The 26,476-nt window shown below is 44.8% G+C and overlaps 1 protein-coding gene across 2 annotated transcripts in view; it reads left to right on the top strand.

Moving 5' to 3' along the window:
- The window catches only part of arhgap32b (Rho GTPase activating protein 32b), a 415,224-nt gene that overhangs the window by 142,740 nt on the left and 246,008 nt on the right, over positions 1-26,476 (top strand). Inside the window, exon 4 of one of the 2 annotated variants that reach the window (XM_078426922.1) lies at positions 13,585-13,690. In XM_078426922.1, coding sequence (XP_078283048.1) covers positions 13,585-13,690 — 106 coding nt within the window. Of the gene's footprint in view, positions 1-13,584; positions 13,691-13,831; positions 14,059-26,476 lie in introns of those variants that run through there. The other variant, XM_078426925.1, reaches the window with a different exon arrangement.

Below are 26,476 nucleotides of genomic sequence, written 5' to 3'. Positions count from 1 at the left end.
CTCCCGAGATGCTGCCTGAGCCGCTGAGTTACTCCAGCATTTTGTGTCTAGCCTGAACTTGAGCAGCATTTCAGGTGTACGTACCTTCTGCCTGACTGACTGTGACAGTGAGGCGAAGGTACACCTCACAGACACAATGATAGCAATCCTTGACGATGGAAGCAGCCTGCTTGAGGTGGTGCCTGCTGTAGATGCATTTGATGGAGAGAGGGCTGTTCCCGTGATGGACTGGGCTGAGTCTAGCACCCTCTGCCACCTCGTGCTCCTGTGGATTGGAATTGTCATGCCTAACCATGATGCAGCCAAGCAGTATACTTTCTACAGTGTATCCACAGACGTTAGTTTTTAATGAGGTGCTGAAACTCTTTAAACATAAGAAAATAGAGTTGCTGGTGGGCCTTCTTCATGATTGCATCTGTGTGTTGGGCCAAGAACTGGTCATTCGAGGTACTGATGACCAACTATTTGAAGCTGCTAACTCTCTCTGTTGCCAACCCACCAATGAAAACTGGCATGTCATCTCCCAGCTTCCCCTTTCTGAAGTCAACAATTAGTTCCTTGGTTTTGCAGACCACCCAACCCGTCCAAATTTGGCGGAAATTCCGCTTTCTTATTTCATTTCTGCCATTCCGATTTCGCCTCACATTTTTCCGCAAATCACGTGCCTCGACGCTCGCCCTGCCCCTCGCCTCACCTGGTCCCTGGCCCGGCCTCGTCGTTGGCCCTGCCTCGCCACTGGCCCGGGCTGGCCCGGCCTCGCCTCACCTGGCCGCTGGCCTGGCCTCGTCGTTGGCCCTGCCTCGCCACTGGCCCGGCCTTGCCTCGCCGCTGGCCCGGCCTCGCCTCACCTCACCACCGGCCTGGCCGCTGGCCTCACCTCACGATTCACCACTGGCCTCGCTTCACCTAGCCGCTGGCCTGGCCTCGCCTCGCTGCGCAGCGTGAGGCCCGTTGATGTTGAGAGGAGGTGGGGTGGGTGAATGGGGGGGGGGGGGGGGGGTTGGGTGCGGTGGGGCGGAGGAAGGGAGTGGGGGTGGAGGGGTGGGAGGAATGGGGGCGTGGGGGGGTGGAGGAAGGGAGGGGAGGGGGGATTGGGTGTGGGAGGATGTGAGGGGGAGTGGACGTGGGGGGGTGGGGAGTGGGGGTGGGGGGGACATGGACTGTTGTGATTTGCTTTTGAAGACCACTGGACCAAGTATGTCTTCAATGAAATTAGGTATGTGCAGTTTGAAATTAAACTCTTTCTTCATAACTTAGTCATACATTTTATGACCATTGTTCTTTTATTCAATATCAAGAGAATCGGGATGTGTAAGGAAAAAGCAAAATAGAAAAAACAAAGCAAAACAATTTTTTCTTTGTGTTGTAAAAAGTATTTCTGTTCAATAAAGCTTTCTATAAATAGCAGAATATACTCATGATAGGCCTGACATTGTACATGTAGTCGAAGAACTAGACTGTTGGAAATAATAGTCGTTTTTCACACATGAACGTAGTGCAATGCGTATGCGCATTTGGCGTGCATCCTTTTTTTTTGCTGAAAAGTTGCATTATGTGCCATATTATGAATTTTGATGTAAAATTCTGAATTTTGGACATCAAAATTCTGAATTTGTAAAATCAAATGTTGGGAGGTCTGGTTTTGTTGACATTGAGCGAGAGATTGTTTAAGTTTAGTTTAGAGATACAGTGCGAAAACAGACTCTTCGGCCCACTGTGTCCGCTCCAACCAACAATCCCTGCATACTTACACTATCCTACACACACCAGGGGGAAATTTACAAGTATACCAAGCCAATTAGCCTACAAACCTGTACGTCTTTGGAGTGATGAAACCGGAGATTGGCCGAAAACCAATGCAGGTCATGGGGAGAATATACAAACATCATACAGACAGCACCCGTAGTCAAGATCGAACCTGGGTCTCTGGTGCGGTAAAGCAATAACTCGACCGCTGTGCCACCGTACAGCCCCCGTGACAACGTTGTTGTGACACCAGGTGTTCTATTTCTCTGTGTAGAAAGGAACTGCAGATGCTGATTTAAACCGAAGATAGACACAAAATGTTGGAGTAACTCAGGAGGACAGGCAGCATCTCTGAAGAGAAGGAATAGGTGAAGTTTTGGGTCGAGACCCTTCTGCAGACTGACCCAAAGGGTCCCGACCCGAAACGTCACCCATTACTTCTCTTGAGAGACGCTGCCTGTCACATTGAGTTACTCCAGCATTTTGTGCTCTATTTCTCTTCTGTACGCTTACTCATCACCACCTATGATTCGGCCAACAGCGGTGGTATTGTCGAAGATACAGGTGGTTTCAAGCAACTAAATATTCATGATTTGGTGAGTCATGGTAGCTTCAGGACATTAATGGGAAATGAGTTTAAGCTTGTATGGGAGAATTCAAGGCCAATGTGAGTCATTTCTACTGTTAAAGCAGGAATGGTGTAAGGTAGCTTAGATCCAGTTCAGCTATATCAGGAAGGTGAGGTGAAAATCTTAGATACAATGAACTGCAGAAGCTGGTTTAAGACACAAAGTGCTGGAGTAACTCAGCGGTCAAGCTGCATCTCTGGAGAACATGGATACGTGACGTTATGGGTCAGGAAGAAGCGACCTTACCCGAAATGTTACCTATCCACATTCTCCAGTGATGCTGTCTGACATGTGTTACTCCAGCACTTTGTGTCTTTTATTCCATTAAAAATCTGCTTTCCCTATGATTAAGGCCAGCTCTGTCCTGGGTTGCGCCCTCAACTCAGTGCAGGTGGTGGGAGAGAGGAGGATGATGGCAAAGCTAACATCGCTGCTGGTCAACGACTCCCACCCCATGCAGGACACTGTCACTGCACTGAGTAGCTCCTTCAGTGACAGACTCCTTCACCCCAAGTGTGTGAAGGAGAGATATAGGAGGTCCTTCCTTCCCGCTGCTGTGAGACTGCACAACCAGCACTGCGCCCAGCAGACGAGTCAACAATAACAGCTAAGAACACACAGAAAACTGATGACAATTTATGTATCTTTTATTTATAATGAATGATCTCTTGCTCTCTTGCTATCCACTTTGCTGCTGTAACACTGTAAATTTCCCCAGTGTGGGACGAATAAAGGAATATATTATTGTTATTATTATTATTATTAAGGACAGGAACTGGAATTGATTTTTCATTGTCCATAGTTTCAGTTGGAATATCTTGTGAAATGAAATCCAATTAAACATAGGGAGAAGCTGGGACCACTCAAGGATAAAGGTGGGAATTTGTGCTTGGAGTCGGAGGATGTAAGCCAAGAACTGAATGATTATTTTGCATCTGTAATCACCAAGGAGGAGGACAGTGAGAATAGTGTGGGGTATACTAGCAGTTTGTGACTAAGAAGCAGATGGTGTTATGTCTTTTGAGAATCATTACGGTGGATACATCTCCAGGGCCTGATGGGATATATCCCAGATTATTGAGAGAGGCAGGGCAGGAGATTGCAGCGGCCTGGAGAAAGATCTTTGTATCATCTCTAGCCATAGGCTAGCTTCCAGATGACAGGAGAGTAGGCTAGGTGGTTCCTTTGTGTAAGAAGTAGAGATAATCCAGAAAATATCAGGTCGGTGAGCCTCGCGTCAGTTGTTGGGAAGTTATTAGAGAAGAATCTTTAGGACAGGATTTACTCGTATTTGAAAACATAGAAATATAGAAAATAGGTGCAGGAGTAGGCCATTCGGCCCTTCGAGTCTGCACCGCCATTCAATATGATCATGGCTGATCATCCAGCTCAGTAACCTGTACCTGCCTTCTCTCCATACCCCCTGATCCCTTTAGCCACAAGGGCCACATCTAACTCCCTCTTAAATATAGCCAATGAACTGGCCTCAACTACCTTGTGTGGCAGAGAATTCCACAGACTCACCACTCTTTGTGTGAAGAAATGTTTTCTCATCTCGGTCCTAAAAGACTTCCCCTTTATCCTTAAGCTGTGACCCCTGGTTCTGGACTTCCCCAACATTGGGAACAATCTTCCCGCATCTAGCCTCTCCAACCTCTTAAGAATTTTATATGTTTCAATAAGATCCCCTCTCAGTCTTCTAAATTCCAGCGAGTATAAACCTAGTCTATCCAGTCTTTCTTCATATGAAAGTCCTGCCATCCCAGGGATCAATCTGGTGAACCTTCTCTGTACTCCCTCTAAGGCTAGAATGTCTTTCCTCAGATTAGGAGACTAAAACTGTACACAATACTCCAGGTGGGGTCTCACCAAGGCCCTGTACAACTGCAGCAGAACCTCCCTGCTCCTATACTCAAATCCTCTTGCTATGAATGCTAACATACCATTCGCTTTCTTCACTGCCTGCTGCACCTGCACGCTTGCTTTCAATGACTGGTGCACCATGACACCCAGGTCACGTTGCATCTCCCCTTTTCCTAATTGGCCACCATTCAGGTAATACTCTCCTTTCCTGTTCTTGCCGCCAAAGTGGATAACCTCACATTTGTCCACATTATATTGCATCTGCCATGCATTTGCCCACTCTCCTAATCTATCCAAGTCACTCTGCAGCCTCCTAGCATCCTCCTCGCAGCTAACACTGCCACCCAGCTTCGTGTCATCCGCAAACTTAGAGATATTGCATTCAATTCCCTCGTCCAAATCATTAATATATATTGTAAATAACTGGGGTCCCAGCACTGAGCCTTGCGGTACCCCACTAGTCACTGCCTGCCATTCTGAAAAGGACCCGTTTATTCCTACTCTTTGTTTCCTGTCCGCCAACCAATTCCCCTATCCACCTCAACACTGAACCCCCAATATTGTGTGCTTTAAGTTTGTACCCCAATCTCCTATCTGGGACCTTGTCGAAGGCCTTCTGAAAGTCCAGATATAACACATCGACTGGTTCTCCCTTATCCACTCTACTAGTTACATCCTCGGAAAATTCTATAAGATTCGTCAGGCATGATTTGCCTTTCATAAATCCATGCTGACTTTGTCCGATGATTTCACCACTTTCCAAATGTGATGCTATCACATCTTTAATAACTGACTCTAGCATTTTCCCCACTACCGATGTTAGGCTAACTGGTCTATAATTCCCCGTTTTCTCTCTCCCTCCCTTTTTAAAAAGTGGGGTTACATTAGCTACCCTCCAATCCTCAGGAACTACTCCAGAATCTAAAGAGTTTTGAAAAATTATCACTAATGCATCCACTATTTCTGAGGTTACTTCCTTAAGCACTCTGGGATGCAGCCTATCTGGCCCTGGGGATTTATCGGCCTTTAATCCATTTAATTTACCTAACACCACTTCCCGACTAACCTGGATTACCCTCAGTTCCTCCATCTCGTTAGACCCCCGGTCCCCTGCTATTTCCGGCATCAGAGATCTCCAAACTATGGGCCGCGGGTCACATCAAGCCCGCCACGAGATTTTATCTGGTCCCCAGCAAGCTCTTAGGCGGCGGGGACTGGAGGCAGAAGCTGCCGGCGAAGGTTCGCCAGGGAGCGGATCATCACCGACCCAGAGCCGGGACAAGGCGAGAGGTCGCAGCGCCCCCTCGCAAACAACAAGACCAAGGAAACTTCCCTCCTTGCCGCCGCCAATCACCCCGGGGAGAGAGGGGGGGGGGGACGAGAGACGGGGTAGAGGGAGCAGCGGGTGAGAGCGGGAGCGCAGGTGAGGGGGAGGGTGTCAGAGGGTCTGGTGAAGGAGCGCCGCCACTTGCGGGGGCTGCTCCCTCCCTCTCTCCCCCTCTCCCTCTCCCCCCCTCTCCCTCTCCCTCTCTCCCCTCTCCCTCTCTCCCAGCCCAAGCAAGATCTGCGCCGCTGCTCCACTCTCTCTCCGGCCCCGTCTCCCTCTAGCGCAGCGAAATAAGAACAAACATGAGTGAAACTTCCCTCCTCGCCGCCGCCGCTCACCCCGGGGATGCGGGGCTTCTGACAACAACTACAACACTTGTGTTTGTTCTTATTTCACTGCGTTAGAGGGAGACGGGGCCGGGGAAGAGAGTGGAGGAGCGGTGCAGATCTCGCTGGCTCTGGGAGAGAGGGAGAGGGGAGGGAGCAGCCCCTGCAAGTGACGGCGCTCCTTCACCGGACCCTCTGACACCTTCCCCCTCCCTGCGCTCCCGCTCTCACCCGCTGCTCCCTCTACTCCGAATCTCTCCCCCCCACTCTCTCTCCTCCCCCACTCTCTCTCCCCTCCACTCCCTCTCTCCCCCCACTGTCTCTTCCCCCCATACTCTCTTTCTCTCTCTCCCCCCCCCCCCCAACTCTCTCCCCCCCTCTCTACCCCTCTCTCTTCTCCCTCTCCCCCAGTGGTGGTCAATGTATTTTTTCTGTTTTGTAAATAATAGATCAGCAACAGAAATGGATGGAGAAATGGCAGATTGAGTGTAATCCAAGCAGGGGTGTGGTACGGTGTTGCAATTTGGGAGATTGAATGTGCGGAGAATGTATACTGTTACTGGCAAGACCCTAACAGTTTAATGTTAAGAGGGATCTTTGTATCCACAGCTCCCTGAAAGTGGAGAGTGTTAACGAAGGTGTATGGAATGCTCGCCTTCATTGTTCGTGGCATTATTTAAATCTCGGGAAGTCACGTTGCAGCTTAAGACTTTACTGAGAACTGATTTAGAGTATTGTGCGCAGTTCTGCTTGCCCCATTACAGGAAGGATATGGCATTGAAAGGGTGCAGAAAAGATTTCAAGCTCTTTTTAAAAATTGAATATTATTTATTTGTTGCCATATAAACTAACCTAATCTAACCTAACCTAGTTTAACCTTTCCTAATCTAATCGAACGTAACCCAGTCTCAACTTTTTTGGGTTCATTAAAATGATAAAACTCACACTTTTTTTTTTCCCTTCCTACGGCCCACAAAAATGTGCCAAATATATAATGTGGCCCTCATGCTGAAAAGTTTGGAGGCCCCTGCTCTACATAGTTTGTGACTTTGCAGACAACACCAAAACTGGTGGAGTTGTGGCCTGTGAGGAACGCTGTCAAAGTACACAGTGGTAAATAGATCAGCAACAGAAATGGATGGAGAAATGGCAGATTGAGTGTAATCCAAGCAGGGGTGTGGTACGGTGTTGCAATTTGGGAGATTGAATGTGCGGAGAATGTATACTGTTACTGGCAAGACCCTAACAGTTTAATGTTAAGAGGGATCTTTGTATCCACAGCTCCCTGAAAGTGGAGAGTGTTAACGAAGGTGTATGGAATGCTCGCCTTCATTGTTCGTGGCATTATTTAAATCTCGGGAAGTCACGTTGCAGCTTAAGACTTTACTGAGAACTGATTTAGAGTATTGTGCGCAGTTCTGCTTGCCCCATTACAGGAAGAATATGGCATTGAAAGGGTGCAGAAAAGATTCACCAGAATGCTGCCTGGATTAAGTCAAGTCAAGTCAAGTCAATTTATTTGTATAGCACATTTAAAAACAACCCACGTTGACCAAAGTGCTGCACATCTGACTAGGAAAAAAAAGAAACATACAGTGGCAGGCAGCCAAACAGAGGGTACTTGCTGCAAAAGAGAGAACTCAGTGGGACGGGCAGCGTCTGGATAGAAGCAATGGGTGACGTTTCCGGTTGAGACCTGTCGCAATGAGTTACTCCAGCATTTTGTGTCTATCTTTGGTGTCAACCAGCATCTGCAGTTCCTTCCTACATCTGTTACAAAGAGAGGTTGAGTAAACCTGGAGTCTCTCTGGAGCGTTGAGGTTCAGGGGATATAAAGTATATAAAATTATGAATGGCTTGGAAAGGATAGAAACTCAGTACATTTTATCTAGGGTGAAAAGACCAAATACAAGAGCATAACTAAGGTCAGAGGGGAAAGGTTTAAAGGACACTAGACCAAGTGGACCCGTTGGGCCCAAACCTCTGCTGCATTGGTGCAGCACCCCTCCCTCCTCCCCCTCCCCTCCACCACCCTCCCCTCCCCCACCCTCCCCTCCCCCAACCCTCCCCTCCCCCATCCCCCACTCCCCTCCCCCTCCCCCCCATACCCCCTTCCACTCCCCTTCCCATCCTCCCTTCCCCTCCCCTTCCCATTTCCCCTTCCCCTCCCCATTCCCTTCCCCTCTCCCTTTCCCATCCCCTTTCCCCTCTCCCCTTCCCCATCCCCCTTCCCCTCCCCTTTCCTCTTCCCCTCCCCCCTTCCCCCCCCCTTCCTCTCCCCTTTCCCCTCCCCCCCACTCCATCCCCCTGATCCTCCCCCTCCCTCCCTTGGAGATAGATTTAAACTTTAAAATGTGAATAACTTAAAAAATATTACCGATTTCAATGAAACCTTTTCCATTAGCACGAAAGGGATGACGGTGAGTAAAGTGGGCCTAAAATTGTCACGCTATCGTGTACCATTTTGGCTGTAGTTCAGGAACAAACAAACAAACAAACAAACAAACGAGAGTTTTAGTATATAGAAGTTGGTGGTAAAGCAGATACGATAGTGGTGTTTGAGACTTTAACATAAGCACATGGATATGCAGGGAATTGAATGATTTGGATAACTTGCAGGAGAGGAGATTTGTTTAACTTGGCGTCATGTTTAGCACAAGTGTTGTGGACTGAAGGGCCTCCTGGGTGGTACAGTTCCACGTTCTATATTGCTTCATACCTCCTTATAAAAGAGTCCTGGAATGAAGTTGAAACATTGGAATGCATCATGAAGGAGACATTAAAGAATCAGGTTGGAGAAGGCAGATCACATTTTAGAACAAAATACTGATTGGCAGATTTTCTTCTGAGGTATAGATCAACAATATGCTCCATGACAGAACCCATTTCTGCAGACAAGCTAATGCACTGGAGATTCAGGATATTGAGTCTGGTTCAAGTAAATCTAGAAGGACTGTTGAAGGAAAGGAAACATCGCAACATATCTTATCTTAAAAAGGGGTTCAGATCACATGGTAAGTGTCCTGTGTTGACATCACCAGACATGTATAAATGGCACCTCAGTGAGATTCTCGTAAACATAGATGTTTGGAATAGTTTGTGTGGACCATTGTATCTCAGTTCAGAAGGGTAGGGAAAAGGTAGGGAGAAAAAGAGTCTGGAATTGATGAAATAGAATATTGAATATTGCCTGTGGGGGAAGTGATACCTATCCTGAGGGTGGATATTACATCAGTTTCAGTTGAGTATCCAGAATCAACATTTACAGGTTGAAGAGAACAAATTAGACATGTAAATTTGATCTTGCTAAACAAGTTTCACTCTTTTGAAGAGAGAAACTACAGTGCAGTATATGTAACTAGATGTGACATTGCTGAATGCTGTTTTTGATCATGTGTGTATTGTGTGCAGTAGGAGAAGAAAGAACCTTCAATGATCAGACATGTTGTCTTCAGCTCAAATCAAAACTGCTGCAAAACCCATCAAATCGATCTTCTAAATTCAAGAGAATGTAACCTGGATATATGTTATCTTCTCAATTTAACCAGATGACATCCTGTTAAATGCAAGTAGTTCTCCCTCTGCATAGCATCTCTTGTCATTTTCCAGCTCTCTTGATTTAAAAACCAGCAATCAACCAGCCTTTAAGTTGTTTACCTTTCAAAGCCTGGTGTCAAATTTGTGAGTGAAATATTGAACAAATATTCATTTACCCCTTGACATTATTTTGAATGCATTTGTTCATTCTGGGTAATGGACAATGTGGACAATCAATAATTTTAGTCATATACAGTGCCCTCCATAATGTTTGGGACAAAGACCCATCATTTATTTATTTGCCTCTGTAGTCCACAATTTGAGATTTGTGATTGAAAAAATCACAGGTGGTTAAAGTGCACATTGTCAGATTTTATTAAAGGGTATATTTATACATTTTGGTTTCACCATGTAGAAATTACAGCTGTGTTTATACTTAGTCCCTCCATTTCAGGGTGCCATAATGTTTGGGACACATGGCTTCACAGGTGTTTGTAATTGCTCAGGTGTGTTTAAATGCCTCCTTAATGCAGGTATAAGAGAGCTCGTAGCACCTAGTTTTTCTTCCAGTCTTTCCATCACCTTTGGAAACTTTTGTTGCTGTTTATCAACATGAGGACCAAAGTTGTGCCAATGAAAGTTAAAGAAACGTTTATGAGACTGAGAAACAAGCATAAAAGTGTTAGAGACATCAGCCAAACGTTAGGCTTACCAAAATCAACTGTTTAGAACATCATTAAGAAGAAAGAGCACTGGTGAGCTTACTAATCGCAAAGGGACTGGCAGGCCAAGGAAGACCTCCACAGCTGATGACAGAAGAATTCTCTCTATGATAAAGAAAAATCCCCAAACACCCGTCCGACAGATCAGAAACACTCTTCAGGAGTCAGGTGTGGATTTGTTAATGACCTCAGTTTGCCAAGAAGTACTTAAAAGAGCAACCATAGTTCTGGAAAAAGGTCTTGTGGACAGATGAGATGAAGATTAACTGATATCAGAGTGATGGCAAGAGCAAAGTATGAAGGAGAGAAGGAACTGCCCAAGATCCAAAGCATACTACCTCATCTGTGAAACACGGTGGTGGGGGTGTTATGGCCTGGGCATGTATGGCTGCTGAAGGTACTGGCTCACATATCTTCATTGATGATACAATTGCTGATGGTAGTAGCATAATGAATTCTGAAGTGTATAGACACATCCTATCTGCTTAAGTTCAAATAAATGCCTCAAAACAACCGGCGGTTCATTCTACAACAAGACAATGATCCCAAACATACTGCTAATGCAACAAAGGAGTTTGTCAAGGAGCCTTTTATATGCTGAAGAGAAAACTGAAGGGGACTAACCCCCAAAACAAGCATAAGCTAAAAACGGCTGCAATACAGGCCTGGCAGAGAATTTCTCTGATATCACCAGAGAAGACACCCAGCAACTGGTGAAGTCCATGAATCGCAGACGTCAAGCAGTCATTGCATGCAAAGGATATGCAACAAAACACTAAACATGACGACTTTCATTTGCTGTGTCCCAAACGTTATGGTGCCCTGAAATGGGGGGACTATGTATAAACACAGCTGTAATTTCTACATGGTGAAACCAAAATGTATAAAAATGGCCTTTATTAAAATCTGACAATGTGCACTTTAGCCACGTATGATTTTTTCTATTACAAATCTCAAATTGTGGAGTACAGAGGCAAATAAATCAATGATGGGTCTTTGTCCCAAACATTATGGAGGGCACTGCAGGTTCAGAAAACCTATTGGTTTGTAACAACCACATCCAACTCTGCAAGAAAATGTAGAGTCGTGGACGTAGCCCAGACCATCGCGCAAACCAATTCCCTTCCATTGACTCCATCTACACTTCATGCTAACTCGGCAAGGCCATCAGCATAATCAAGGACGTGGCTCATCCCGATCACTCCCTCTTCTCCCCGCTCCCATCAGGCAAGAGGTACATAAGTGAGAAAATGCAGACCTCCAGATGCAGGGACTGTTTCTTCCCAGCCCCATTCCCAACTAGAGGGCTGTCCTGACCTACCATCTACCTCATTGGAAACACCTGAGCTATCTTGTATCTCACTTTAGTGGACTTTATCTTGCACTAAACGTTATTCTTTTTTCATGTACCTGAACTTTGTGGATGGCTTGATTGTAATCATGTATAGTCTTTTCGATGATCGGATGGCACGCAACAAATAAAGCTTTTTGCTGTACTTTGGTAAACGTGACGATAATAAAATAAAATAAAAACGATGTTTAAAGGAACTTTGTCCCTATTGTGGAACTAGTTTTATGGCATTTAAAATTGTATGTATAATTCAATTTTGAATTTTAAGGATGGAAATGATGGGAACAGTTGGAAATGGATATGTTAAAATGCATGATAAATGCCATATAGTGAAAGGCTTGTTAGGTTTTTTAGACCGTATCTGTTGATCCATTGGGAGGATGGGGAGAGTGGCCTTTTTGAACCACTGAATTTCTCATTCCTTGCTGGAGTAACTCAGCGGGACAGGCAGCATCTCTGGAGAGAAGGAATGGGTGATGTTTCGGGTCGAGACCCTTCTTTAGACTCTCAAAAAAAATAAAAAAATTAAATGTAAATTAAATTTATGTTAAAAATTGCATTTCTTGGATGGGTAGCCCGGGCGCTGGTTAACAATTTGTCCTCAGAAGTCCCAATGAGGGTTGGACTGGTGGCCGGCTGCGGGGCCGAGGCGTCGCTTTCCTCGCAGGACTACCGGGGCTGACCCCCGCCAACCCAAGATTTGCCTAATCTACCAAAAATGCGGTGGGCGGGAATGCCTGTCGGGCCTCTGAGAGGAGCCGAACGGTGCCGGAATGGTCCGCCTCCATCAGGGGACTGAGATAATGACCTGCAAAGTCGGCATCTGAAGAAGAGTCTGGACTGAAACATCACCCATTCCTTCTCTCCAGAGATGCTGCTTGTCCCGCTGAGTTACTCCAGCTTTTTGTGTCTACCTTCGATTTAAACCAGTATCTGCAGTTTTTTCCTACACAGAGTTTCTCATTCCTGTGGTTAAACAGGCTGTTCCTAAGATAGTTTTAGATTGGGGAAGTCCACGTTGAGCTCTTTCTGAAACTAACACTAGATCTTGGAGTTGTTTCGATGCCAAAGACCTCAATGCTGGTAAGCGTGGTGGAGTTTGGAGGCGAAATGTTGCCGTGAGAATTCTGCAGTTGTTGTAGCAACATTCCACCTTGAATGAACAGGATGGCAACCCATGTCAATTGGCAGGGGCACCATCTGAAGGAGTTGCTTTATTTTGAACGCTGTAAGTTTAGAGATACAGCATGGAAACAGGCCCTTTCGGCCACCGGGTCCGCACCGACCAGCGATCCCCGCACATTAACACTATCCTATACCCACTAGGGACAATTTTTACATTTACCAAGCCAATTAACCAACATACCTGTACATGGGAGGAAACCGAAGATTCTGGAGAAAACCCACACAGGTCACAGGGAGAATGTACAAATTCCGTACAGACAGCATCTGTATTCGGGATGGAACCCGGGTCTCCGGCGCTGCATTCGCTGTAAGGCAGCAACTCTACCGTTGCGCCACCGTGCCTCCCTAAAATTTTCTTCAGTACCGTTGCAGTTCATTAATCCAGGCAAATGCAAATTCCATTACGTTCTTGGTTTCAGCCTTGAATGGTGCACAAATAAAAAAGTATTGCTGAATAGGTAATGATGACAATTTTTAAGTGAGCAGCAAGATTGTATAATACATAGTGGCTTAAAAAATAAAGTTGGCATTAAGAAATATTATTGGATCCTTATATCTACCTCAATGAGTATTCAGCCATGTAAACCTATCTTAACTTTGGTCTGTAAGCTTCAGTTACGTAAGACGTGATAGGACTTAATCATTATCTAATTTACTGAGGACTGTAGATGCGGATAGATTTGTGACTTCAGAGACTTTAGAGATTGTTTCATTTAATTATTCTGGTGTATTTATGTGGATTGTTGCTCTTATCAGATTGCATTTGGGCCTGTTTTAATTCTTCAATTCCTAAAGATCCATGAGGAGTTTCCTTATGTCGATTCTAAAAATATTAATAGTCTGAATTGCCCAGTGTTTATTTGTTATTAATTTTATGATTGTTTATTCTTAATTGCAGATTGAAGAGAGGTTCACCATTGCTAGATGAGGATGATTACTTTCCAGAGCTGCTAACCCTTCCTCCTCGTGATCGTCTTGACTGGGAAGAGACCATCAGTGCTATGGTAATAATCTCTTGCAGAATGTTCCACTGGACAATTTGAAATTCTCGCATTTGAGCCAACCATATCCTCTATATCTGATAGTTTGAATGATACTAGGCACCCCTTGAATCCAGAATGTAAAATCATTTATTTTTGAACACTTTTCACTGGTGTGTGAAGGGCCTGTCCCACTTAGGCGATTTTTCAGGCGACTGCCGGCGACTGTCAAAGTCGTAGCAGATCGCCAAAATGTTATTTTACCCGACGACAATGACTACGACAATGCCGAGTCAGGTCGAGATTACACCGTGTTCGGAAACATCGCAAAATTCCCATGCTGTCAATGCTTCTCCGGCGTCCCAATTTTCGCTGAAATCACTGACAAGTCGGTAAGTACTTGAGAGTTTCGAAATATAACATTTTGCCCGGGTTACTTGAAAACCAAGCTTCACGGTAACAAGGCATAAACTGGATTGACTTCCAGTTTACTAATAGCAGTATTAAGAAATTTAATTTTAAAAGTGGTTGAATGGATTTTTCTGATGAGTGTGGACATTCTTTGAAAATGTACGGGAGATGCATATCTGGTTTCTGGGTTGCATATCTGGGTTGGGAGCCTGCTTTAAATGTAATCGCTGATGACCATAAACATCACGAAAATTCCCACGCTTACCTGACCGTCAAACTGTCGTCTCCAATCTACCTGTCAAATGTCCTGACGGTAAATAAATTGGTTAAACACAAGTATTTTATGGTATCTTCAAATGACTTTACTTAATTTAATATTACGTGCTTCTAAATGCATCTAAGACAACCTAGCAAACCTGGGGACAGCATGCGACAGCGCCCGCAATAAGCAACGATACCTGGCGACAAGCCAGCTGTCGCCGAGAAATTTCACTCCGGTTTATTTCTCAGCAACGCGCTGAGATCCACAACGTTTCTTGGAAGACTCCTCACGATCATGCCAGCGACTCCCCGACGAACTGTCGGCGACAGCCTAGTCGCCGGCAGTCGCCTTAAAATCGCCTAACAGGCCCTTAAATCTCATACTTTAACAGTACAGGTGCTCCCTGGCTTACGATGTTTCGACTTGCGATAGTTCGACTTTGCGATTATGCAAACAGCAGCGACCCGTAGCGAGCCGCCCCTCGTTTCCGGCCATGTGATCAGGTGTATTACAATGCATTTCGACTTACAATACTTTCGGTTTCCGATGGGTTTCTCTGAACGGAACCCCATCGGAAGCTGAGGAGCACCTGTAATGTCAGTTAAAATCTACAATCTGCATGGACATTACAAATGTACATCCATGGCAAATTGGGCACAGCCCAATTCGTTTTGTTCACAGGAAGCAAAAACAGTATCAATGTAATATTTGTGATTTACTTAGGAAATACGTATGGAAATTCCTTAAATTCATGTTCATTGCCAAACTGATTTTCTGATATACAAGGTACAGATAATTAGTACGAAAAACAACATTTACAGGGAAAGAGTGAAACAAAGGTGGCAAGCTGCCCACCTTTTATATAACAATTAAAAACGTAGAATTGGATATTGGCCATTTGATTCTCTTGATATCCAAAAATCGATCGATCTTTATCTTGAATATCCTTACTGACTGAACTTCCATATGCCAGTTCCAAACGTTTGCCATCTTGTGAACACAGAAGGGAAGCAGGAATAGGCCACTGGCTCCTGAAACCTGCCCCACCATTCAATTTGAACATGGGTGATCTATGGTGGCCTCAATTCCTCTTCTGTGCCAATTCTCCAAAACTATGAAAAAAATATTTTTGTTTTAGTCCTTTATTCTGATGTTCTAGACACTCGAGCCAGGAGAACCATCATTTATGCATTTATCTTTCAAACCCTGTAAGAATTTTCTCTGTTTCAATGAGATACTTCTCATTCTTCTAAAGTCCAGAACAAGGCCCATCTGCACTTTGTCTCCTGCAAGAACATCCCCTTCCGATCCCAAACTGGTGAGCGCTCTTGCAAGGATATGCTTCCTCAGGAGGGGAGCAGGTGCCATTTACAATATTCCAGGTGTAGGTTTTCTGAGGCCCTGCTTCACTTGAAGTTCAATCTTCCTAATCTTTACAAAGGTTTTTGCATCTTAGTGCTAACATACCTTTTCATTTCACATGCAGAATATATCTGACCTGCATTTTTCAGCATTTTTGTCATTTTAATTCTGGCATTTGTATTTTAGAAGCCTCAAACTAAAATAGGAAATGCTGGGAGGTTGTTTGAATCTGAGAAGGTGGTATAAAAAGGGCTTCCTTAGAAATTGTTCCATGCCTTTTTGGTGTTAATGCAATGTTTGTAGGACTCTGGTGCTGTTTGTGAAATTTGCATTGGGAATTAAAACTTTATTTGTGAGTTTCACTGAAGGGTGTTTTGTTTCCTTGTGTAATGCCCATTCGGAAATTAACATTCAACATTCTCATCCTCAACATTCTCATCCTCCTCGGCCTCAGCGCCGCCTTTGACACCATCAATCACTCCATCCTCCTCACCCGACTTGAAACCACCTTTAACATCACCGGCACTACCCTCTCTTGGATCAAATCATACCTCTCCGACAGGCACCAGTTCATCTCCATTAATAACTGCAAATCCCCCACCGCTCCTCTCCCCCAAGGTGTCCCCCAAGGTTCAGTTCTCGGCCCCCTCCTCTTCATCCTGTACCTGTTCCCCCTTGGTCACTTAATCCGCCGTCATGGTCTCCAATTCCACTGCTTCGCCAATGATATCCAGCTTCTCATCTCCACCAAGTCAATCTCCACCGCCACACACTCTACCCTGACAAACTGCATCACTTAAATAAAATCTTGGCTTCAAATCAATTTCCTCAAACTAAACTGTGACAAATCCGAAATCATCATCATTGGACCAAAAACGCTCACCAAATCCACCCACAACTTCACCCTCAACATCGACGGTTTCTCAGTATCCACCTCCCCTCACATCCGGAATCTTGGCATCATCTTTGATCAAACAATCTCCTTCGACAAAGACACTAAACACATCACCAAGACAGCCTTCTTCCACCTCAAAAACATCGCCCGTCTGCGTCCATCCCTCTCCTCCACAGCTGCAGAAACCCTCATCCACGCCTTCATCACCTCCCGTCTGGACTACTGTAACAGCCTCCTCTATGGTTCACCCTCAAAAATCATCAATAAACTCCAATATATCCAGAACTCCGCTGTCCGTCTACTCACCCACTCCCCGACCCGTGACCACATCACCCCCGTCCTTTACAAGCTCCACTCGCTCCCCATCCCCCAGAGAATCCAGTACAAAATCCTCCTCATGACCTACAAAGCCCTCCATAACCTGGCCCCATCCTACCTGACTGACCTCCTCCACAGACACACTCCCACCCGCACCCTCCGCTCTGCTGCTGCTAACCTCCTGTCCCCCCCCCCCCATCCGGACCAAACTCAGATCCTGGGGGGACAGGGCTTTCTCCATCGCTGCTCCCACCCTCTGGAACTCACTACCTCAAACCATCAGAGACTCCTCCTCACTCACCACATTCAAAACATCACTTAAGACTCACCTGTTCAACACTGCCTTCAACCACTGACCGTCGCTTCTCCTTATCCTTCCTTTTTGTTCGTTTATTTTATTTTTTTAATGTTTTTGAGTTTCCAGAAAAGCGCTATAGAAATGAAATGTATTATTATTATTATTATTATTAAGAGTGTCAGATTGAGGCAAATTGGAGAAACAGCACCTCATATTTCGCTTGGGCAGCTTACAACCTGGCAGTATGAATATTGATTTCTATAACTACAAGTAACCCTTGCTTTCCCTCCCTCCGTCCATCCCACACACTAGTTCTCCGACTAGTTTCATTGTCCTGATCTGTGTGATCTGATCAGACCGGGTCTGAAGAAGGGCCTCGACCTAAAATGTCACCCATTTCTTCTCTAGAGCTTCTACCTGTCCCGCTGAGTTACTCCAGCATTTTGTGTCTATCTACAGTGTAAACCAGCATCTGCAGTTCCTTCCTACACACTTCTGATTAATTTAACCGATTGTATGCCTCCTTGTCACCTTCTCCTCAGCTGACAATGTTTCATTCTACCTTTCCTTAGCATTTTCTGCTTGATCTGTCATTTTTACACCTTGCCCTCCGTATCTCTAGAAACCCTCTCCCCTAACTCTCAGGGTCTTGACCCGAAATGTCAACCATTCCTTCTCTCCAGAGACGCTGAGTTACTCCAACATTTTGTGTCTATCTTTGGAAATTAACATTCGATTACAAACTCGATTTGGGAAGTATAAATTTGCAAACTACACTGAAGGGGAGAAGATATTCTATTGTAACAGCAAAGTGTAAAGTATCTGTCTAGATGCTGCTTAAATTTTATTGTTATATCTGCCTCCACCACCACCTCTTGTAGCATGTTGAACCAATGCTCAACCAATTCCTCTGTGAAAAATGTTCCTTTCTGATCCTCTTTAAATCTCTCACCCCTTACAATGAACCTACCTGCTTGCTTTCTTTGCCCTCCTTCCCCCCCGCCTCCCCACAACCATGGGGGGAAAAAATCATACAATCTACGCTATCTATGCCTCTCATAATTTCACACACCCCTATGAAGTCATCTCTCAACCTCCTCTGCTCTGTGGAAAACAAACCAGCCCATCCAACCTCTCATAAGTGTTCGAAGTAACATACGGGTGAATCTCCTTATCACACACCTCCGAGAGTGTGGTGACCAGAATTGCAGACAATACATCAAGTGCGTCATAAAAAATGTTTTGTAAAATTTGTGTTGCTTGCAAGCTTACCCTGTTGTTAAGCTGGAAAGAGTGCAGCGAAGATTTAAGCAGATGTTGCCAGTAAATGAGGGCCTGAGCCCTCAAGGGAGAGGTTGGGCAGGTGAGGACTTTATTCTTTGGAACGCAGGAGGTGGAGGGGTGATTTTATAGAGGTGTATGAGGGAATAGGTAGGGTGAATGCAGTCTTTTACCCAGAGTAAGGGAGTCAAGAACCAAAAGACATAGGTTTAAGGTGAGAGAGAAAAGATTGAATAGGAACCGGAGGGGCAACTTTTTCACACAGAGGGTGGAATGAGCTGCCAGAAGAGTTAGTTGAGGCAGATACTATAACATTTTAAAGACATTTGGACAGGTACCTGGATAGAAAAGGTTTCGAAGGATATGGGCCAAACATGGGCAAGTGGGGCTAGTGTGGATGGGGTCGGCATGGGTATGTTGGGCTGAAGGCTGTATTTCCATGCTCTATTCCTCTCTGACCAGTCGGACTGCCTGCATTTTCATCTGAATGATTAATATATGTTACAAACTACAGAAATCCAAGCACAGATCCAAACCCAGGCTGACTATTCCTAATGTCTCTACTTTTTTAAACGGGAGTAAATCTTGTTTTTAAGAATCTACAATAATTTCCCCACTGTTTATAAAAGCTCGGTGTTCTTTAATTTCCTGGATTATCCCTGTTGCCTTTTCCACTCTCCTGGGATCTCACCCATGGCTAAAGAGGATACAAAGGTCTCTGTCAAGGCTGCAGCAATCTCCTCCCTTGCCTCTTTGTCAAGACCCCAGTGAAAAATGCATTTTTGTGGCTTAGGAGAACTGGAAATCAGTGGTCAATAAGGATTAAAAGAGGAAATGAGAGAAATTAATTTACTTAGAGTGGTGAGAATGTGGAACATAAAAACTGGGGAATGGTTGAAATGAATGTGCATGTAAAAGGAAGATAGACACAAAAAGCTGGAGTAACTCAGTGGAGGGCCTGTCCCAGTTAGGCGATTTTTAAGGCGACTGTCGGCAACTAGGTTGGCGCCGCACGTTCGCGTGGCTGTCGCGGGCATGATCGTGAGTAGTCGCCAATGAGTCGTAGCAGATCTCGGCTCGTTGCGGAAAAACGAACCTGTTTGAAAATTTTCGGCGACAGCTGGCTTGTCGCCAATGATCGTAGCTTGTCGTGGGCACTGTCGCAGGTTGTCGCCGGGTGTGGTAGGTTGTCGCCTACTGTCAAAACTGACAGAACTGTCGGAACCCGTCCACAGAGGTTCAGCTGCAACAGCCAGCTGCAGAATGGGGGCGAAGAACGCGATGCTGTCAAAGGGAGGCGGACACCTGACCATACCGACGGCAAGGCCCCAAACTTAAAAAAAATAAACAATAGCGTCAGGAGTGCCTTCCAGTGTCTCTACTGCAGTGATAAAATATCACCACTAATCTTTCATATCATATCATATCATATATATACAGCCGGAAACAGGCTTTTTCGGCCCACCAAGTCCGTGCCACCCAGCGATCCCCGTACACTAACACTATCCTACACCCACTAGGAACAATTTTTACATTTACCCAGCCAATTAACCTACATACCTGTACGTCTTTGGAGTGTGGGAGGAAACCGAAGATCTCGGAGAAAACCCACGTTGTCTCATTTTGTTTTACAGTCATAGTCAAACAGCGCAAAAATGGATCCTTCTGGCACAATGATAATACCGACCTTTTCCCTATCTATACTTATGGCCAGTTTCGGAACCTATGGCTTGCCTGTGGATGGATCTGTATAAAAGCTGTTTAAACGTAGCAATTGTATCTGATTCTAGCACTTCCCCTAACAGCGAGTTACAGATATCAAACACACTATACATAAAAAACGTACCATGCAGTAACCTCAAATGCATTGCTTACCTAATATAATAATGACATCATATCTTGTTAGATTATTATTTGTGACTGAGTTGTCAGTTGCCACGTCATGTTACAGGGAGCAGTCTTGATTCATAATGCTATCCCTGAAATGAGAAGCTATATCCTCATTATGAGGTTGCAAACCCTGATTCTAAGCAACCAAATCAGGATAAATATCCACACATTTGTCGGCCTGTAAAATATTGTAGGTTTTTGTGAACAGCCTTTATTCTCTCTTCTCCAATATATGTTCGTAACATCTCCCCATGTAGCAAAACCAGTCACCGCAAAGATTAATCAGGCGAATGTTCTCTGCACTATTTCTATCATGGGAATATTCCAAATACAGTATCATTGGGTTCTGTATAATTGAAGTCATGTTGTGCAGAGATAGAAATGGTTGTTATTGCTCCAGATGAACTATCCAAGAGCGTTACCATCACCACAGGAAATATTCAGGGCAGTATCGTAAGCTTAGCCGTGTTAAATTGCTCATAAATGACCTTTCCTCCATCTTAACTCACAACTGGGGTGCTCACTGAAATTTTGCACCATATCCCGTTCCACTTGCAAATCCGCAGAAATTCAAATAGTCTAAAGGTGTTGGGTCACACTACAAAAAATGGAGTCCAACCAATTACCCTGAACTTCAGTGGCATTGCGAACACTGAATCCCCCAACATCAACTCTTTAGTGCTCATCATAGATCACAAATGCACGAGGATTAACCATAAATAGTAGAGCTACAAGAGTAGGCTGTGTATCCTGCGATAAGCTACCCAACCACTGACTCCGAAACCTTTTCTCATTGTCAATGCATAACTTGGGCATGTGATAGAATGACTTTCATTTGGCAGGCTGAGTGCAGTTCCAGCAAATGTTCCAGCTCCAGACACCTAACACCTTTCAGTTCAAAGCAGTGCATTTGGTTGCCAACCCAGCTACTGTTAGCTGTTATTCCCTTCACCAGCTGCAGCGTGCACTATTTACTACCTAAACTGCAGCTATTCATCCCATCCATTACATCAGCGCATCGCAATCTTTTGATCTCCACGCCTAGAGAACAAAGTTTAAATGGGATCACTGCCACGTGCAGGTTCCTCTCCGAGGCGTACACATTCCTGACTTGGAAATTGGTTGCCAGTCCTCCCTCGTCGTTGGGTCTAAATCCCCGAAGCTTCTGCACGAAGCAATGTGACAGCACCTTTACCTGAAGCACGAGAGAGATTCAAGATTGTGGCCTATTATCACCACCTGAATTTCAGTCGCTGGTGCATAATCGATTATAGCCTTGCTTATTCACAAAAAATTATTGTTTTTTAATTAAAGCAAAGGCCATCAATTCTGCCGTTTCGATTAGATGTTCCTAGATTTTTGAGACTGCATTTTGTTCATTGTAATTAGACAAAGCTATGAATGAAGCACTCTGATAAATGTTGAAGTTACATTCAACTGATTCATTCGCTGCTCCGTGACATGGCGCATGTTGCACAGACCTGGGCATATATTATGCTCGGTTCTGCAGATTTATCTTTGGAGATAAAGTTCGGTAGAGTTGCTGCTTTACAGCGAATGCAGCGCCGGAGACTCAGGTTCGATCCTGACTACGGGTGCTGCACTGTAAGGAGTTTGTACGTTCTCCCCGTGACCTGCGTGGGTTTTCTCCGAGATCTTCGGTTTCTTCCTACACTCCAAAGACGTACAGGTATGTAGGTTAATTGGCTGGGTAAATGTAAAAATTGTCCCTAGTGGGTGTAGGATAGTGTTAATGTACGGGGATCGCTAGGCGGCACGGACTTGGTGGGCCGAAAAGGCCTGTTTCCGGCTGTATATATATGATATGATATGATATGAGATGGCTTTGCATCAGCGCTACGCAAAGCACTATATGCAACACCTTCATCTGGTTCCCAATCCTTACTCTAAAAAACAATATTTTTCCTACGAATCAAAATATTTTCCATAAATTTACTACAATAGAGAAAATTAAACATGACCTCAGACTTTTTATCAATAGTTTGCATTAAGGGCACTATAGGAACGTCTGAAGAAGGGTCTCGACCCGAAACTTCACCCATTCCTTCTCTCCCAAGATGCTGCCTGACCTGCTGAGTTACTCCAGCATTTTGTGAATAAATAGGAACTTGTAAGATGGGCAGAAAAAAAAGATATGTGTCCGCGCGGCCATATGTTTACTTCAAATGTGCGAAATTCTAAACGACAAAACATTTAACAGCATCTTTTGCACATAATTACATGGAGTGTTTAAGTGCAGGTTGACGTAGCTTGTCGTAGTCCCTGTCGTAGTGGACGTCCTGGGTCGCGAAGATTGGGTCGGCAACTTGCCGTCGCCTAGGTGGTAAGTTGTCGTAGCTTGTGGGCATTGTCGTGGTCATTGTCGTAGACATTGTCGTAGGGTAAAAAAAATTTCAGCGATTTGCTACGACTTTGACAGTCGCCGGCAGTCGCCTTAAAAATCGCAAAACTGGGACAGGCCCTTGGGTCAGACAGCATCTCTGGAGAAAATAAATAGGTGACATTTTGTTTGAGACCCTTCAGACTGAGAGTCAGGGATTCTCCTGACTCTCAGGGACCCCAGACTGAGTAAAGGGAGACCCGACAAGCAAATGAGGAGGAAGGAAAAGGTCCAAATGAAGCAAATGATTAAATGTGATAACAAGGAACTTCAGATGTTGGTTTATACCAATGATAGACACAAAGTGCTGGAGCATCTCAGCAGGTCAGTCAGCATCTCTGGAGAACCTGGATAGGCAACCTTTCCGGTTGCAACCAGCCCGAAATGGTGCCTATTCATGTTCTCCAGGGATGCTGCCTGATCTGCTCAGTTACTCCAGCACAAAAAAATGTGTCCATCAAATGGTGAAGTAATATATTTGGCACAAATAGACTATTTTTTTTTTCTTGTGAATTCTATGTAATTTGGTGAGTTGCAGGCTAATAATCTGAAATATGAATTTAATAGAATACAGACAACTAGCCTGCTATACTATAACAGGGAGGAAATGGAGGGCGGAGAAAGCAGTGGAGGTGGCAGAGTCACGCCTAAGACGAAAGGCATTGGTGGGAGTCATAGCAACTGGCAGAGCAGGCTTGGGACACTTCCCTAAGACCCAGGTTGGCAAGGCCCAGGGCAAGGAGAAACACCATCTCATCCAGGAAGAGGTCCGAGCAGGTGTGGTGGAAGAGCGTGTGAGCAGGACAGTGGGGCTCAGGCAGCAGGGAGTGTGGACAAGGTGGGAGAGCATACCGAAGCGCAGGATTACCTGGTCAAACATCATGCAGGCAGATTTCCAGCGCGTCCGATTCCTTGTCCAAGCTGTCCACGATGCCCTACCAAGCCCAGCAAACCTCCACGTCTGGGGCAAGAGCGTGCCCACTTTGCACTGGAAGGGGATCATTAGAACATCTCCTCAGCAGCTGCTCAAAGTCCCTTGGCGAAGGTCACTATCGGTAGCGCCATGACCAGGTGCTCAAGGCGGTTGCTGAGAGCATAGCCACTGCCATCAGTAGCAGCAAACACCACCACGCCCCGAAGAAATTAGTCACTTTTGTCAAAGCTGGAGAGAAGCCTCAACCACAACCAAAAACAAGGGTGAGCCTCCTCTACACAGCCACTGACTGGCAGCTGCACGTCGATCTGGGCAAACAGCTGAAATTTCCGCAGCACATCACAGTAACATCACTCCGGCCAGACATGATCATCACCTCCAAAGTGACAACACAGCTGACAGGGCCCTGGGAAGAGCGTATGGAAGAAGCAAATGAGAGGAAACGCGCAAAGTACCAGGAGCTGGTGGAGATGTGCCGGCACAGAGGCTGGAAGACTTGCTATGATCCCATAGAGGTGGGCTGTAGAGGCTTTGCAGGACGCTCACTCTGCAAAGTCCTCAACCAATTGGGCATTACGGGACTGGCAAAGAAGAGGGCCATTCAATCTGCAAGCGAAGCCGCAGAGAAAGCCACTAGATGGCTTTGGATTAAGAGGGCTGATCCGTACGTGGGCAGTTGCTGCTGGGACGCAGGTCGGGAGGTTGCCTGGGCGAGGGGGTCTGATGTTGTGAGACCCGAAACACCCGATGACCCCAGGTGACATCACTGAGGATGCGTCCCAGTGCATCCAGAAGATGTATCTTGCACATTAAGCACAATCTAATTGTATTTAAAATTAAGTATTAAAAAATCACAAAGAAAGCAAGAGGGAGAACTTGGCAATAAGTGAACTCCCATGAGTTCTGCCCTGTGAGAACATGTTTGAATATAATTTGGTATAACTGAGTCATGTTATACATTGTTAAATGAGGAATGGATTGAGTATGAATTGTTATGAATTTTATGTTTTTACTTTTGGTTCAGTTCAGGAATATTTTTATTTTTATTAATGTTTGTTGAGATTGGCTAAATTCTGTTAAAACCCGACTCAATAAATTGCAAAAATATTTGATCTTAAATGCTTTCTATAAGTACAATTAAATTGAAATAGTAGCTAGTTACGTAACGTTGTGATCTGCCTTACGTGGATTTTGCCTGCGAACAGTTAAACTGTACTGTGTGAAACATACAAGGTTTCAGTAGTTATACTTTTGGAGGATGCTGGCTGATCTTAAGTGTGCTTGGTAGGGGTTTGTAGATTTCATCATCGCAGTTGAAACAAACCTCATTTGCAATGTGCTAGAAAATGGGTTTATATGATGTAAACATGTCGCATTGGTTTTGTCTTATCAAAGCTGTCGATGCCTGGTTGCACAGCAGAGACTATTTGTAAAATATATAGTAGATGATCATCTCGGTTCTGAATTCAATACAATACAATACAATATATCTTTATTATCATTGTACAGGGGTACAACGAGATTGGGAATGCGCCTTCCATACGATGCAATAAATGTTGATAATTGTCAGTATTGTCGATTGAGGAAAAATGATTTTCCACCAAGGGCACAAGCGATGCTCTTTTCATTGATTAATATTAAAATATTTAAGCCCCACCAATGGTAAAAAGTCAAAGCCTTTATTAAAATCTAAAAAAAATAGCAAAAATTGATGTGTGGAGTTTCGGAAAGAGTTGTGATCATTAAAATCTGACCTGCAAACTTGCCCAAATCAGTCTGAAGAAGGCTTTTGACCTGAGACAACCCCTGTCCAGTCCCACCACAGATGCTGCCTGACCCACTAATTCCTCTACTACTCATTCATCTCTTCCCTCACCCCTAATTCCCAATCATAAGCATGAATAGGCTAACAATCTAAACTTAATTCACTGTCGATAATTCACGTGACTTACTGACCTCCACTAAATTAACCACTAGCTTCCTTTCCTAAAAGCCAATTATTTTTGGATGTAATCTTAATATTAACTTGTTATTTTTTATCTCTGGTTTTAACCAGTAATTTTTTTTCTACTTAATCCAAAAGTAGATTTAAACAATGACTTTAACTTTTGTAGCTAATAAAGAGGTTTTACCTTCAATCTCCAATTGTCTCGAGTGGGACTACAATGCTGAGTTGACTGCTGGTGAGCCTCATCTCAACAACAGGGTAGTTATTGAAAAGGATTATTTTAGATAGAATTTAATTGCATTTGGAAGAGATTGGGATAATTAAGCCCAGTTATCATGACTGTCCACGATGGGTCATGTCTTGCTAACGAGTGAGTTTTTCGAGGGGGTGACGAAGGTGATCGATGAGCATAGAGCAGTGGATGTTATCTACATGGATTTTGGTAAGGCATTTGATAATGTCCCTTATGGTAGGCAGATCCTGAAGGGCGGTGGAGGAATGGCACCGGCCTTGCCAGTCTCTGGAGCAGTCTCTACATGTACCAATGGTTACTGTAAGATCAGCTTCCCTTGAGAGTGACTGTCTGAGGGATCTCTGGCCGTGTCTTCAGGACCTATGCGGATCAGCTGGCAGCGGTATTCATAGACATCATTAACCTCTCACTACTCCACTTTGAACCCCTCGCCTGCTTTAAGAATGCCACAATCATCCCAGTGCCAAATAAAAGTAATGTAGCATGCTTCGCTGACTACCACCCAGTGGCTCTGACATCCACCATCATGAAGCACGAGAGAGACTGGTCAGAGTGCA

Source organism: Rhinoraja longicauda, chromosome 32 (genome assembly GCF_053455715.1).
Source record: "Rhinoraja longicauda isolate Sanriku21f chromosome 32, sRhiLon1.1, whole genome shotgun sequence".
In the NCBI taxonomy this organism is placed as follows: domain Eukaryota; kingdom Metazoa; phylum Chordata; class Chondrichthyes; order Rajiformes; family Arhynchobatidae; genus Rhinoraja; species Rhinoraja longicauda.
This window is presented reverse-complemented; position numbering and strand designations above follow the sequence as displayed.